Below are 12,875 nucleotides of genomic sequence, written 5' to 3'. Positions count from 1 at the left end.
AATCATGTTTAGGTGTAAAATCAAATTTGCAATTGAAAATGTCTTTACACATTTTTTGATAAAGTGCACCGTTTTCAAGTTGCGAACATATAATGGAGACATTTTTTGAAAAATGTTTAGTTTTTTTGCAATTAGAAATTGTTTACGAAAGAAAAACAACCCTCGAATGAAATATTTTTGAAAACCCTGCAATTTCCCTTTTTTTACTTTTGATTGGACTGGAAAAAAATCCTTCAATTTTCCTTTTTTGACTTTTTTTTGGACTGCTGGTTGTTGAGACACAGTCTCTTGAAGTATAATTTTTGTGAAAAATGAGATTTCTCAGTGTCATCTAATTAGTTCTCTTTTCACCTCGCGATATCTCAAATTTATATTATATTTTTAAATCAAGACTAACATTTCAAAAGGGCGTAATATTAAGTGTTTGGTCCTTTTGAAATATTAGTCTTGATTTAAAAAGAATGAAAATATTGTTCGGAAAATTGCATAAAAAAATCGAATGACCGCAAAATCAGAGAATTGCTCAGTGGTGAAATTGTAGATAATTGTTGAAAAGTACGCAATCCTAAATTTAAGTTTAAAAGCTCTATTGTTTTCTTTCTCTTCTTATTTCAAAAGCACAACACCGAAGGTAAATTATTATTAATTTCATTTTCTGTTTTTTTATTTATTAGAATTATAAATATTTGCTTTATACAAATATCATTTCTTTGATCTCTCATTTAATTTTAATCTGTATTATCATTATTCATCTCGCCGTAATTAATCATATATTAAATATATTTAAACATATACAAATCATAGATTTCTGCTCACTTTGTCGAATGCTCCATTGAGTTTGAATTTTCTGCTTCTTTTTTCTTCTTTATAACCATCCTGTGTGCCTCATCGAAAAAAAGACGCTAAAAAATGCATACAAATTGTCATTTTTTTTCTAATGACGCTTGTTTAAATTAACGCAATGACCAGAAGATGAACCTAAAACTTCTTTTTTTTTGTATTAATTAAAAAACGTATTGTTGTGTTTATCCGCTCAAGAAAAAGTTACTCTACACTTCGCCTACCATATTGTGTTTCTTTTTCGTTTTTTGCTATAATGACTATGGTATTTTAATCTGTTTTTCCTTTTTTCTTTTGAGATTGTTTTATATCTTTATAATATATATTTTCTTCTAATTCAGTTCTAATGCAAAATGATATCGTTCGGATGAAGGGGTGCGGGGACTAAATAACATTCAATAAATATTAATAACGCATCACCACGGATGAAATACGGCACGCTCTCAATGAAATCGTAACCTCAGGATGAGAGGCGTGGGTGTGTCCAAACTTAGTTTCGAGTCTTTTTGATTCATGTGACCAATAAAGTCTCACCAGTATAAAAGTTTTCTTTTTTTCTTTTCTTTGCTGATGAACACAATAAAACTATGAAATAAAATTATTAGCAGCTAAAAATGAAATCAGGTTTACACAGGACAGATTTTTGTTTCGTTTTTTTCATCTTTTGTAATGTACACATAAGTTTATTTTCGTAGCAAGTTTACCTCTTTTCTTAAAGTGTCTCTCTCGTATTGAATTATGTTCACACAATGTATTTGTATTTTTTACGCAGTTATGTATTTTTTCTTTATGTAAATGTTTTTATTCGTCTTTAATAACTTGTAAGACTTCCTGTTACGCTAAAACATAGATTTTTTTGTTGTCTGTGTAGAATATATATATATATTTTTTCATTTAATCTACGTTTCTTGGATTTCTTTATGTTCATCATGATTTTTTGTGACGGTCACCGCTGAGCCCTTTGCGACTTCCGCACGTTTTTTTTTTCTTTGTTCGAGATGGTATGCCCCTATGAACATAAACAAACCAGGAACGCCAAAGATGTGTGTGTGTGACAATGATAAAGATAACGGTTTAACGGTTACTTATTTCTCTGTTGATTTTTGTTTTACGAATGAGAGACTACTTCACTGTCCACGTTTCCTCCACCAACGAGACGGTTCTTCACCTGCGCGTGAGGGCAGCATGGTTTGTGTGTGTGGAACCGCCGACCAGCGGGCGCATCCATATGGCACAAGGTTGGCCGGTCCGGCACCGAATATGTCGCGGCCAAAAAGGGTTTTAAATTTTGAAAAGATCGTTCGAAAGAATCCTCAGGATGCACGCGGTAGTCCGGCGGTTCCGACGATTAGAAAGAGAACGCCAAACCAACAACTGCCGACAGCAGCCGGAACCATCTCAGCTGGAGCGGGACTTTCATCCGGGAGTGGAAGCAGGAGAGTGAAGCCATGTGTTTAATGTGATTTTATGATTTTCTATGCACTAGTACATCTTAAAGTAGGTTTCGTCACCTCAACCTGCTCAGTTTTATATAGTTTTCTTTATGTTATATCCATGATTGTGTATCTGAATACATAACTATGGCTTATATATCTCTAATATATACTTTCTTCACCCACTTTTTTTCTCTTCGTTAGTAATAATGCAATCGATAAAACGAAAAATAGTAAAAAACTAGCGAATATTTTCAACAAACAAACTTTCAAATGTGAAACTAATGCATATCTTTCAACTGCGCGCTCGAAACGACACAAAACAGTCATATATATTTTCTCATATAGTTGAACGATTGATTCTACACGCTCGCTTTCTTTCTTTCGCTTTTGTTCTGCGCGCGCCACACCCCACAGATTGCAAAATAAAAGATCTGAGTTTCAAAAATCTCCAACAACGTGGTTTTGCTTACGTGCTAGTAATTTCTTTCATACGCCGATTAATGAATATTCTCTCTTCCCCGTCCATCTTTAATGTTTATTTTTGAACTAAAGCAATAATACCTCGGAACACAGGAAAAACAAGACTTCCCATAATAGCATCCATAGTTTGTGTGTGTGTGTCTATTTTCGCGCGCACTGTTCGACCATAAATTTTATGGTTTTCTTTGACTTTTTAGTTGTTGTTGCTGCTGCTGCCGTTAGCGTAACCCTTCAATTTCACTTCGACAGATTGTGTGTTATGAAATTGTGTGTGTGTGTTGCTCGGCTGCTAACGTTTCCTCTTCCGTTCGTTCCGTTATTGTTATCCGATTGTTGCCGCGCGTGTGTGGCTGCCACCAGCACACCATTCCACCTCTAACAACTTTTTGTTATTTCCGCTAAAGTCTTGTCCGACTTGTTTAAGTTTTCTTTTTGGTTTCAGCTAGATTTAGACATCAACGAATGTGTTTACTCTGATTTACTGGTTCATTTCATCTACGCGTAGCGATATTTTTGTGTTTTGTGTATTTTCCTTTATTTGTTTGTTTTACTTATTGTTTAGTTGTAGCACAACTGAATTTGGTTTTTCCCACTTTTTTTTCTTTATTATTTTTTCAACGTTAAACATCATTTTCGTTTTTTTTCGCTCTTTATCACTTTGGTAGGTTTTGTTGTGTTACAGTTGGATTTGTCTTCATCTTTTGTTTGTTGTTGTTGCTGTTTCCGTTTCCTCTCTTTCGCTTTTCCGTATGGTGCACGTCTGTGTAAGCTGCATTATGTTTCCGTTTTGTTTTTTGTTTTTTTCAGTACCTCGTGTTACTAGTTGCTATTCAGAAGGGACTTGGAGAGCTGCTCAATAGCTATCTAAAAGAAGATGAAATTTTTTTTAGTTAAATTCTAGATTTTTCAAGGATCATACCAACTACCAGTCGAGCCGATTAATACTTGTTAGGTTGATGATCTTGATCGGATGTCAAATTTGTGGTTTGTGTTTCCCACCGCAAAGCCTGTTGGGAAAAATGCAACGATTAATTCAAATTCGTAACCCAACATCCCTTCAACTTACCGACACGAGACCCCGATCCAGTGGCAGGCGCGAAGTGGTGGATAGCACCAGAGACATGGCACCAGCAGGGACAGCAAAGCCAGACCGATCCAACTGCGAAAGCGAAAATTAGTTTAAATTCTGACCATTATGCGGTTAAAAAGCAAGCCACGAACCGTTTCGTGCAGCCGGACTCGGCCGTGCAGGAGCAGGGATGGGACGCGGTGTCGCCCTCCGAGTCCTTCATGCAGTGGTACAGCATGCAGCGCGCGCACAGCATCCCGGACACGTTCTCGATGGCCGTCTTGAAGCAGTCGGGCGCGTAATCACACGAACCCTTGTGGTTCCACTCGTCATTGTAGAACTCCTGACAGTATCTGGACGGATGGGGAGAGCAGTGGGATCGAGTTGTTGTTTTACATTCATACACTTGCAACTATAACTAAGATAATTCGTTGCTTGTGTGCTCAAACTTGTCACAAGATAGCACACATGCGACGGAATACACTTTTTAGTTTGACTTTGACCAACCAACGGGGTACAAACTAAAAAAACGGTTCAGCCAGTTCCGAGATAATCGAGTGCAATTATTTTGATCAATACCCAACCACACACACAGACATTTGCTCAGAATTTGAATCTGAGTCGATATGTATACATGAAGGTGGGTCTAGGAGGTCAAAGCAAGAAGTTCGTTTTTCGAGTGATTTTATAGCCTTTCCTCACATGGTTGGAACTCCATACATCCTGTTAGCCCAAAAAGTGTGACGATTGTTGAGTTCTGTCGCTGGTATAGTGTAAATTTGTCCAAGCAAGCTAGTCACAGCCTACTTGACATAAACAACTCTCAAATTAGAATCTCTTATACCACTCGCAGATTGACAGACAGACCTTGTTTTCGCTTTATTTACCAATTCTGCGTAATTCAAGATGTGTTTTCAAACATGATCGATTTGTGGAGATTATGTAGCTTTAGTGGCGCTTGAGTGGGGGTGGGTTGATAAAATTGTGTTTTTTAACATGAAAGGGGCAGATTTTGCAGTTGTGAATGGGGGATGGGAGGAAGACGACCTCCCATATTTTTGTTCGATGTCACAGAATTCAAGCCATTTTACCAGCACTAGCTAAATACCTGTTCCCAAACGAATAGAATGATGAGGCATGATTATTGAACATGCAATTTTTAACTGCACAGATTTTTCCGGCATTTTGGAGCATGAAAAGTAAATAAGTTGCAAATCAAACGGCTGACACGCGAGGCGCGCGAGAAGAAAAAATGAAAATTTAAATCATGGCATGCTGCGATTTTGTTTACTTGAGGCATCTTCTCAGCTGTGTGGTGCGAGCTCTGTCGCCGTTTTCACACCAGCTCAAACTGTCAAAATTGCACCAGCGTTTCAAGGCTTTCAACGCTCATGGTATGGCAGATTTTCAAATCAAAATATATTTTTTCAAAGTTTTTTTTTAAATTTTATTAAGCTGTTAATGAATTTTTATACTTATAAATTGGAAGTTGTCAGATTAGTTTATGTCAAGCTTTTTGTGTGTACCGGGTTCGAGTTAGCTTTGAGCTATTCAGTTTGACAATTCTAAATCGGCCAAAGAGATTGTTTGAAAAAATCGTTGTTTTGTGAGTTATTTTAATTTTGTTTAGTCTTTTGTAATTTGTTAATCAGATCTGGATTCGTTTCAGATTATTGATGGCCGTGATCTGCGTTAAATGTGGTTTCAATTTTGCGAAAATCAATCAGTTGGAAATGGTGGAGAAAACCAACAACTTTGTGAAAACATTTAAATATGATCATAAATAAGTTCATAGTTAAAAAATTCAGCCCCTTTAAAAACATTAAAAAGTATGATAAAATTAACATGATATCACTTCAATATCTGGCATACCATAATTTTGTATGTACATGGACAATAACTGACAGCTCGCACGACCTAGCTTCTCAGTATACCAGTTTTGATCGGATGAGGGGTCAATGCATATTTCATGTAGCCGGTATCTGTTTACGGTTACCAAAATTTTGTAAAAAATTAATAATCAAAAAATTTAACGAAAAATGGGATGTTGTCGTTTGAGTAACTTTTAAAAATGTTGAATATAAGGAAACTTACTAGAAAATTAAAATTTGGTTTTAAGTAAGTAGGAAAAGAAAAACATATAGGGGTCATTCCACCTGAAGTGTGCAAGAAAAAATGCAAATTTGAAAATTACCATCTCCGATTCTGCTCAAATTTGGCAGAGCTGTTGAGACTATCAAAACATGCAAAAATCCCGAATTTCATCCAAATCGGACCACCCCCTCCATTTTTGTACCCTCCCAAAAAATCGACTTTTTGGCGATTTTTGAGCAAACCTCCTAGTTTCAAACGGCGATAGTTCAGGAACCACAAATCTTAGAAGGTCGGTCTTAGACTCAATTTTGAAGGAAATTGGACGTAGAATCCATTTCCGTGATCAAAATTTAGATTAAAATATTTTTTCTACCTGTATTGCGCAATTGAAAACTTTAAATGGCCGTATCTCAAAACAGCCCTATTTATTTTTTAGATTTGACCTCACCATCGTATTCCCCGTCCGATTTTACATAAGAATCACTTATCGACAGAAAGGAATATGTTTCGATCCAGAGATATCGAATTTTAAAGTTTTGAGTATTTGAGATTACCTAAATTAGCTAAACTCGCCGCATATGCTAGAAACACTCAGTCGTGCTGATCAATAATTACTACCTGGCATTATGTAAGATGAATTATTTTTCTAGTTTTATACGATTTGGAGATAATCAATACCTTTCCACCGCGAGAGGCAGCACCTGTCCTGCCCTCGTTTTTGAACCTAAAGTTCCACATATGTGCTTTCCTCATTGAGGTGAGGTAGGCAAAAAGTGTCAAACGAAAAAGTGACCAACCACCGGGGGTTGAGTGTAGTACGATGTCCCGTTCCAGAGACTTCAGAAGCACTAAAAAATCTCAAAGTGATGCACAAGCACAATTCAATTCAATTTACCGAAACATCTGTACGGTAAACTTAACGGAGTAGGTCTGGCAAATTTAAAATGTAGAGAGGTCCATTCGGTTTTATGTTAAGTATTTGCATTGTATTTGTTTTTTTTTAACTATTTCCTTGAATTTGCGTATGTTATTATTATTAAACTAGTTACTAATCATAGGATATATTGAAACTTACATTTTTTGGGGACTACCAGTATTTTTTTTTAACGAGCGTTCTTTTATTACGTAACGCAAAAAAAAAGATTTTTGGACCCCCTACCCCTTGTAACAAAATTTCCATTCAAATTTCAAACATTTTGTATGGAGCGTAACAAAGCCTTCCAACCAACATAAATCTCTGGTTATTTTGTAATACATCGTAACAGCCATCGCGACCTCAGACACTAATTTGGGTTTTTCTCTGAAGCAAATCATACTTTCTAAAACAATTCAAAGCATTTTTGAACTTGATAATGCGTAAATTGATCAAAAAGCTGCTTTGTTTACAAATGGCGCTTAGGACCTTTTGAAAAATAACCCGAGAAATAATCTTAGTTAAGTGATTATAGATTAGGATATAACAAAACGGGTCAATTTTGCAGGCATTTCAGGGCATGATCCCTTAGGTGTACTGAGCCCGAATCTCAAATATGAGCTTGATTGGTTGCAACAGGACCTGGCGCTTTGACTTTGAATTTAAAATGGGATTTAACCCGTAAAATCGGTGCGTTTTGGTTTTTACCAGTTTTGAGCCCCTTAACGATTTTTGAATTCTTCAATAACCTCATGAGCTCATAGTCAGTGGTTGGATAATGATCAAAATAATTACACTCGATTATCTCGGGACTGGCTGAAGATTTTGACCGTTTTCGTCTCATACGATCCATATTAACTTAAGGGGTTACATACATGTAGAAAATCACAAAATTTCATATTACAGAAAATTCACTAAATTCACTAAAAAGATGGTTTTAAATTACTCCCGGAAGTTTCATGAAGATATTTCATGACCGAACTGAGTAAAAGACGATTTAAGTTAACAATTTTGCCATGCGCAAAGGGAACTGTCAAACTTTGTGAACGTTTTTCTCTAAACACCGAGTTGATTTACGGGTGCCACGATATCTCGAGATGGGATGGACCAAATTGGCTGAAATTTTGGGTGAAGACTCCCAAGACATATCCCGTGTGCATGACGAAGCCCGATTTTGAAAATTTGAATTTTTTTTTTTTAAATGCAAAATTCAAAAGCTGACGATTTTTTATATGAAAAACAGAAAAATATTTTTATCTTTTTTTTAAATCAAGTTTTTGAAAATCAGCCATCGTCATGCACACAGGATGCACACAGGATCGGTTTAACGAGTCTTCACCAAAATTTTGAGCTGATTCGGTCAAAGCAGTGTTGAGATATCGTGGCACCCGTTTTTTGAAACTGCTAACTTAAAATATCTATATCTCGGCAATGGTACATCCAAATGTCTTCATATTTTGTTTGTTAATAGATGGAAATGTATATTTTAATGCGCTGCAAAAAGGTTTTTTAAAAAAAGTCTAAATGCGTGCTCAAACCAACCTCGGACATTTTTGGCGATTTACATGTATGTAATCCATTAAGACCCCCCCAAATAAAAATATGCGATTTCCGAATTGCTTAACATAATCAGAACGTAAAAAAAAACATTAAACATAAAGAGTTCTGTGAGTAAAATATCAATCAAAGCGGAACGAAAAAAAAAAAAAACTTAAATTTTGGTCGAATATTGATAGTACATCTTAATCTATGGACACCTGATCGAAACAGTTTTTGTATTGATTCCAAGCGATTTTAGAAAATTTGTTCAAAAAAGTGATTTTTTCAGTAAATCGAAGAGGGGGAACGAGAAAGTATTTTATTACTTTTTCTTGTCTAAGAAAACATTGTTCCTAACATCATAATCTATCATTTAAGAAGAGAGCACCTGAAATTCCTCGACATGACCTCAAAATGGGGCAGGCTAATGGGTAATCAAGAGACCTTTCCAAAGAGTCCAAAAGATTGAAAATCTGACAACCCTATCAAAAGTTATAAGCACTTAAGTGTTTTCAATAAACTTTTTTGAGGCCGGATCTCAAATATTTTGATGATGTCCAGATACATCATGCGATCATAAGTATTATTTATACACTTTTTTGAGGCTGTGTAGTAGGGTGGTCCAAATCCGAGCTTTTTCTGGGCTACCCCCTGAAATCAAAGATTGACCCATCACTAGGCTAAATTCCAAATTTGAACTGATTCTGACCACGGAAACCCCTCCCTCTAATCGCTTGAAGTTTGTATGAGAAAAATTCGTCAAAATGTATGGAGAAAAGCAACTGTTTCAGTTTTTTACCTGTGGAGGGCGCAATAGTCGTCCAATCTTTATCAATTCTCAGATGTAGGACCTTCATTATATTTAGAACAACTTTTTCCGAAGACGCCATATTTTTAGGATTTTTTGCTGAAAAGTTATTAGCTTCCGAAAAGGACAATTTTTGCGCGGCCGGCTTAAATGGGCAACCTAACCAGACGCACTGCCAGGCAGGCAAGCAGTCAAGCGAGCACTCACGTGCATTAAAAATAAAGTGTTTCTCCTTACAGCCGTTTCCCTTACAGCCGTCTGCGCAAAAATTGTAATTTTCGGAAGCTAAAAACTTTTCAGCTAAAAAAATCCTAAAAGTATGGTGTCTTCGGGAATTGATAAAGATTGGACGACTATTGCGCCCTCCACTGTGGTAAAAAACTGAAACAGTTCTGGAGTTTTTTTTAAAGGTCCAATAAATCAAATTTCCACTTTTTGCCTTCTGGGTGTTTTTGAAACCGCCTTAAGTCAAGGGTATTAAAAAATACCCAAAAAGCAAAAACTAAAAATTTGGTTTATTGGACCTTTTAAAAAAACTCCAGAGTTGCTTTTTTCCATACATTTTGACGATTTTTCCATACAAACTTCAAGCGATTAGAGGGAGGGGTTCCCTTGGTCAGAATGAGCTCAAATTTGGAATTTAGCCTAGTGATGGGTCAATCTTTGATTTCAGGGAGTCGCTCAGAAAAAGCCCGGATTTGGACCACACTACTGTGTAGTGTATTCAGTTCATGAATGTGAGGAAAGCTCCAACCACCTAAAAAAGGGTTGAGTACCGTTTTTTATTACATTTTTTTTTGTATCATCCCCATTGCACAAAGATGACCCATCCTGAACAAGGATGAGATATGACATCATCAACATCATATCCAATTAACCGAACTGTCTAACTAAAATTCATCCCACTCAGGTGTAGAAATCCACGTCATGTCACAGAACTCACCTGCAGCGCAACCGTGTCTTGATGAGTGTCGCGTCCTTCATCGCCGGCGCGTCGAGCGCGTTCCGCTTCTTCAGGCTGGACGTCGAGTCCCGCCGGCCGGGATGGTGGATGATCGATGTCACGGGTTCGTCGACGACCGGATAGTTGTACTCGTGCACCTTCAAGTTATAAAAGTTATACTTCAACTTGATGTCGCACGGCTGCTTGGGGGGTTTTTTTTTTTTGGTTTTTGAGATTTTTTGGTCGATTGTGGTCGGGGTTTTTGTGTTGGCATGCAAATGGGGAAGATAAGAGAGAAAACGGCACATCAAAACAGAGGAACTTTCTCCCGGTGGTGATGAAGATACTCACATCAGTTATCTGAACGTACGAGTAGTTGTCACCAGGTACTATTGGAGTGACATTAATTTTATCATCACCAGGCTTCAGCAGAGGTGACGGTTTTTCGCCCGATATGTATGTAATACTGGATTGCTGCTGCTGTGATTGTTTATCGACGCTTTCTGCAAGGAAAAGAGAGAGATAATTAATACAACTGAGGTACAAGATATCAGAGTTTGAGGTCAACTTACGATGACTTCCGCTGCCCTCAGAATTTGATCGCGACTCAGAAGGTTCCACCGGTAGATCCAATGTCTGTACGAAAAAAAAAGTTCAAGCAAAAGCAAGTTTAGTTTGAGTGATCCGTTCGGGACCGGTGCTGGTCGGCGTTTGTCGTCCAACGGTGACCGTTACTCACCATGAACACGTCGTCCTCGCCAACTTTATCCACATCGTTGTATTTGTTGTGCGTCGTGTAATCATCCATGCCTAAGTATTGTTTTTCGCGACGGGGGGTTGAAAGAAAATTAGAAATGCATACCGTTAATAGGATTTACATTCTCCGATAGCCGTCGTAGAACCATCGAGTTTAAAAGACGATATTGGAACGGAACGAAACGAAAGAATAAAGAAACACAAACGTAAAGCGTCACACACGACAAAGGATACGACAGACACACATACACAAACTCACACACTCGGGCAATATGATGGGAGAACACGCGAAACCAGCCCGCCCCCAGGTGAATTTCATTCATTGACTTGGCCCAAGGCTCAGCACGTATTATGTCACCACCCTGCACGCGACTGGACATTCCAAGTTACGACGGCGTGGTGTCTACCGGGTATTGTGAAAGTGGGCTCAGCCAACGTTGCCTCACACATGCGGAACCGGGATATGGTCCCGGTTGTACCATGAGTGGGGGGTTGTCCATCAACCAACCAACATGAAATCTCAAATTTCAATGCTACGTCCTCTAAGGACATCTCTTCCAGCAGCTATTATGTGAACACTGTACAGGTCAGTAGCATAAGGACATGTGTACCATAGTGCTTGGGGTTGGTCTAGCCGGTGCCCACTTAACGCTATTAGAACACCAAACGAGCGGCACCGGCTCTAGCGCGCTCGCGGCAGTATGCTGTAACCACTCACGTCATCCGTGTCACAGCTTAATTTTGATGGCATTTGGTGAAATTAGAACTTTGAACGCGAACCAATCGGTGGAATTAGTTAGTCTTCCAGTTCGTGGGGTAGAAATTCGTTACGTACATGGAAATACAACAGCTTCACCAAAATGTAACAAATAACAGTACAGTAACTTCGATCTATCGTGTTGCATTCGATGAAGAATATATCCTAGGTACAGTCATCCCTCATATTCGGAACAGTTTACAGATCGGCCAATGTTCAAAAAATCATAGCAAATCGAATATTCAACTTAATGATTCGCTTTTACCTTCATTTGAGAGTTTTTCTTGCGATCATTCGAATGCTGTATCGAACAACTGCAAATTTTAACTTTTATATCAAGTTTTTGAAGAAAAACTTTGACCCTTGAAATCCACAAATTTGGAACACTTTTTTCTTACGGATGTAAACAAACTTTGGATCTCTCCAGGAGTACATATTTGTAACAATATAATGAATTCACACACTGCAACCAGTGATACTCAAGCTTAGTGATGTTTTATACATGGTCTGATAACTTTTTTTGTGAAAATATCAGTTAAATTCAGGTGTTCCACAATTGTGGGAGGCACGATAACAAACCACAATTATGAAACAGGCAATTTGGAGGCAGTTTTTTGCTGCTCGGAATAAAATATTCTTGAAATGCAGTTTTTTTTATAAAGGTACTACTTTTACTAGTGAAATAGCAAGAGAATGTCCAAATAAAGATCCTAAAAATAGTAGGGTCGAGAGAAAAGCTGCATTTGGCATGCTATTGACAAATCAGTGTTTTTGTTGTTGTTAACTTTTGGTTTTTCCAGTAGCTCGTTGAAAAGAACTGTCAATAGAATTATTGCTGGTTTTAGCAGAAAAATCCGCTGTTCTGATTGAGGTTTTTGCTGATTTTGTGAAAATCTCTGCTTTTGCTTATTTTGTAAGATAAACATCGTGAATCAACAGCATTCTCCTGCACTGTGAATTGTGCTTTACTACACAAATTTTGCCTCACAACGGCATTTTTTCTCAAAAACATCCCAAGTAACCATCCAGCACTAACAGAAATCAAACCAGGAAAATATCTTTGCTGATTTTGCAGAAAGAGGACCTTTTCATTTAAGTATTTTGAACAATAAAAGTATCTACTTCACTTGCGACAAGCAATGGAAGAATCTTCACCAAAAGAAATGTATTTGATGCTCATCAAGAGAAAAAATCAGAAGAGAAGTTGGCTCTCCTCGCTCGCGCACGAAAAATTGCGAAA

General features: G+C 37.5%; 1 protein-coding gene across 6 annotated transcripts in view; it reads right to left on the bottom strand.

Annotated features, from left to right (window-relative positions):
* Positions 1 to 632: 632 nt before the first annotated feature.
* LOC128093195 (sprouty-related, EVH1 domain-containing protein 2-like) overlaps positions 633 to 12,875 on the bottom strand; it is a 31,456-nt gene continuing 19,213 nt past the window's right edge. For 2 of the 6 annotated variants that reach the window (XM_052709172.1, XM_052709175.1), the window contains exons 4-11: positions 10,862 to 10,932; positions 10,695 to 10,758; positions 10,474 to 10,625; positions 10,123 to 10,322; positions 3,978 to 4,178; positions 3,823 to 3,915; positions 3,683 to 3,763; positions 633 to 3,620 (exon numbers count right to left, since the gene is read on the bottom strand). In XM_052709172.1, the coding sequence (XP_052565132.1) occupies positions 3,730 to 3,763; positions 3,823 to 3,915; positions 3,978 to 4,178; positions 10,123 to 10,322; positions 10,474 to 10,625; positions 10,695 to 10,758; positions 10,862 to 10,932 (815 nt within the window). In that variant the 3' untranslated portion in view covers positions 633 to 3,620; positions 3,683 to 3,729. Of the gene's footprint in view, positions 3,621 to 3,675; positions 3,764 to 3,822; positions 3,916 to 3,977; positions 4,179 to 10,122; positions 10,323 to 10,473; positions 10,759 to 10,861; positions 10,933 to 12,875 lie in introns of all 6 variants that reach the window. The other 4 variants (XR_008212315.1, XR_008212316.1, XM_052709174.1 and 1 more) reach the window with 4 other exon arrangements.

This window comes from Culex pipiens, chromosome 2 (assembly GCF_016801865.2).
Source record: "Culex pipiens pallens isolate TS chromosome 2, TS_CPP_V2, whole genome shotgun sequence".
Lineage (NCBI taxonomy): Eukaryota > Metazoa > Arthropoda > Insecta > Diptera > Culicidae > Culex > Culex pipiens.
Note: the sequence above shows the minus strand (reverse complement) of the source record. Positions and strands in the feature narration are given on the sequence as shown.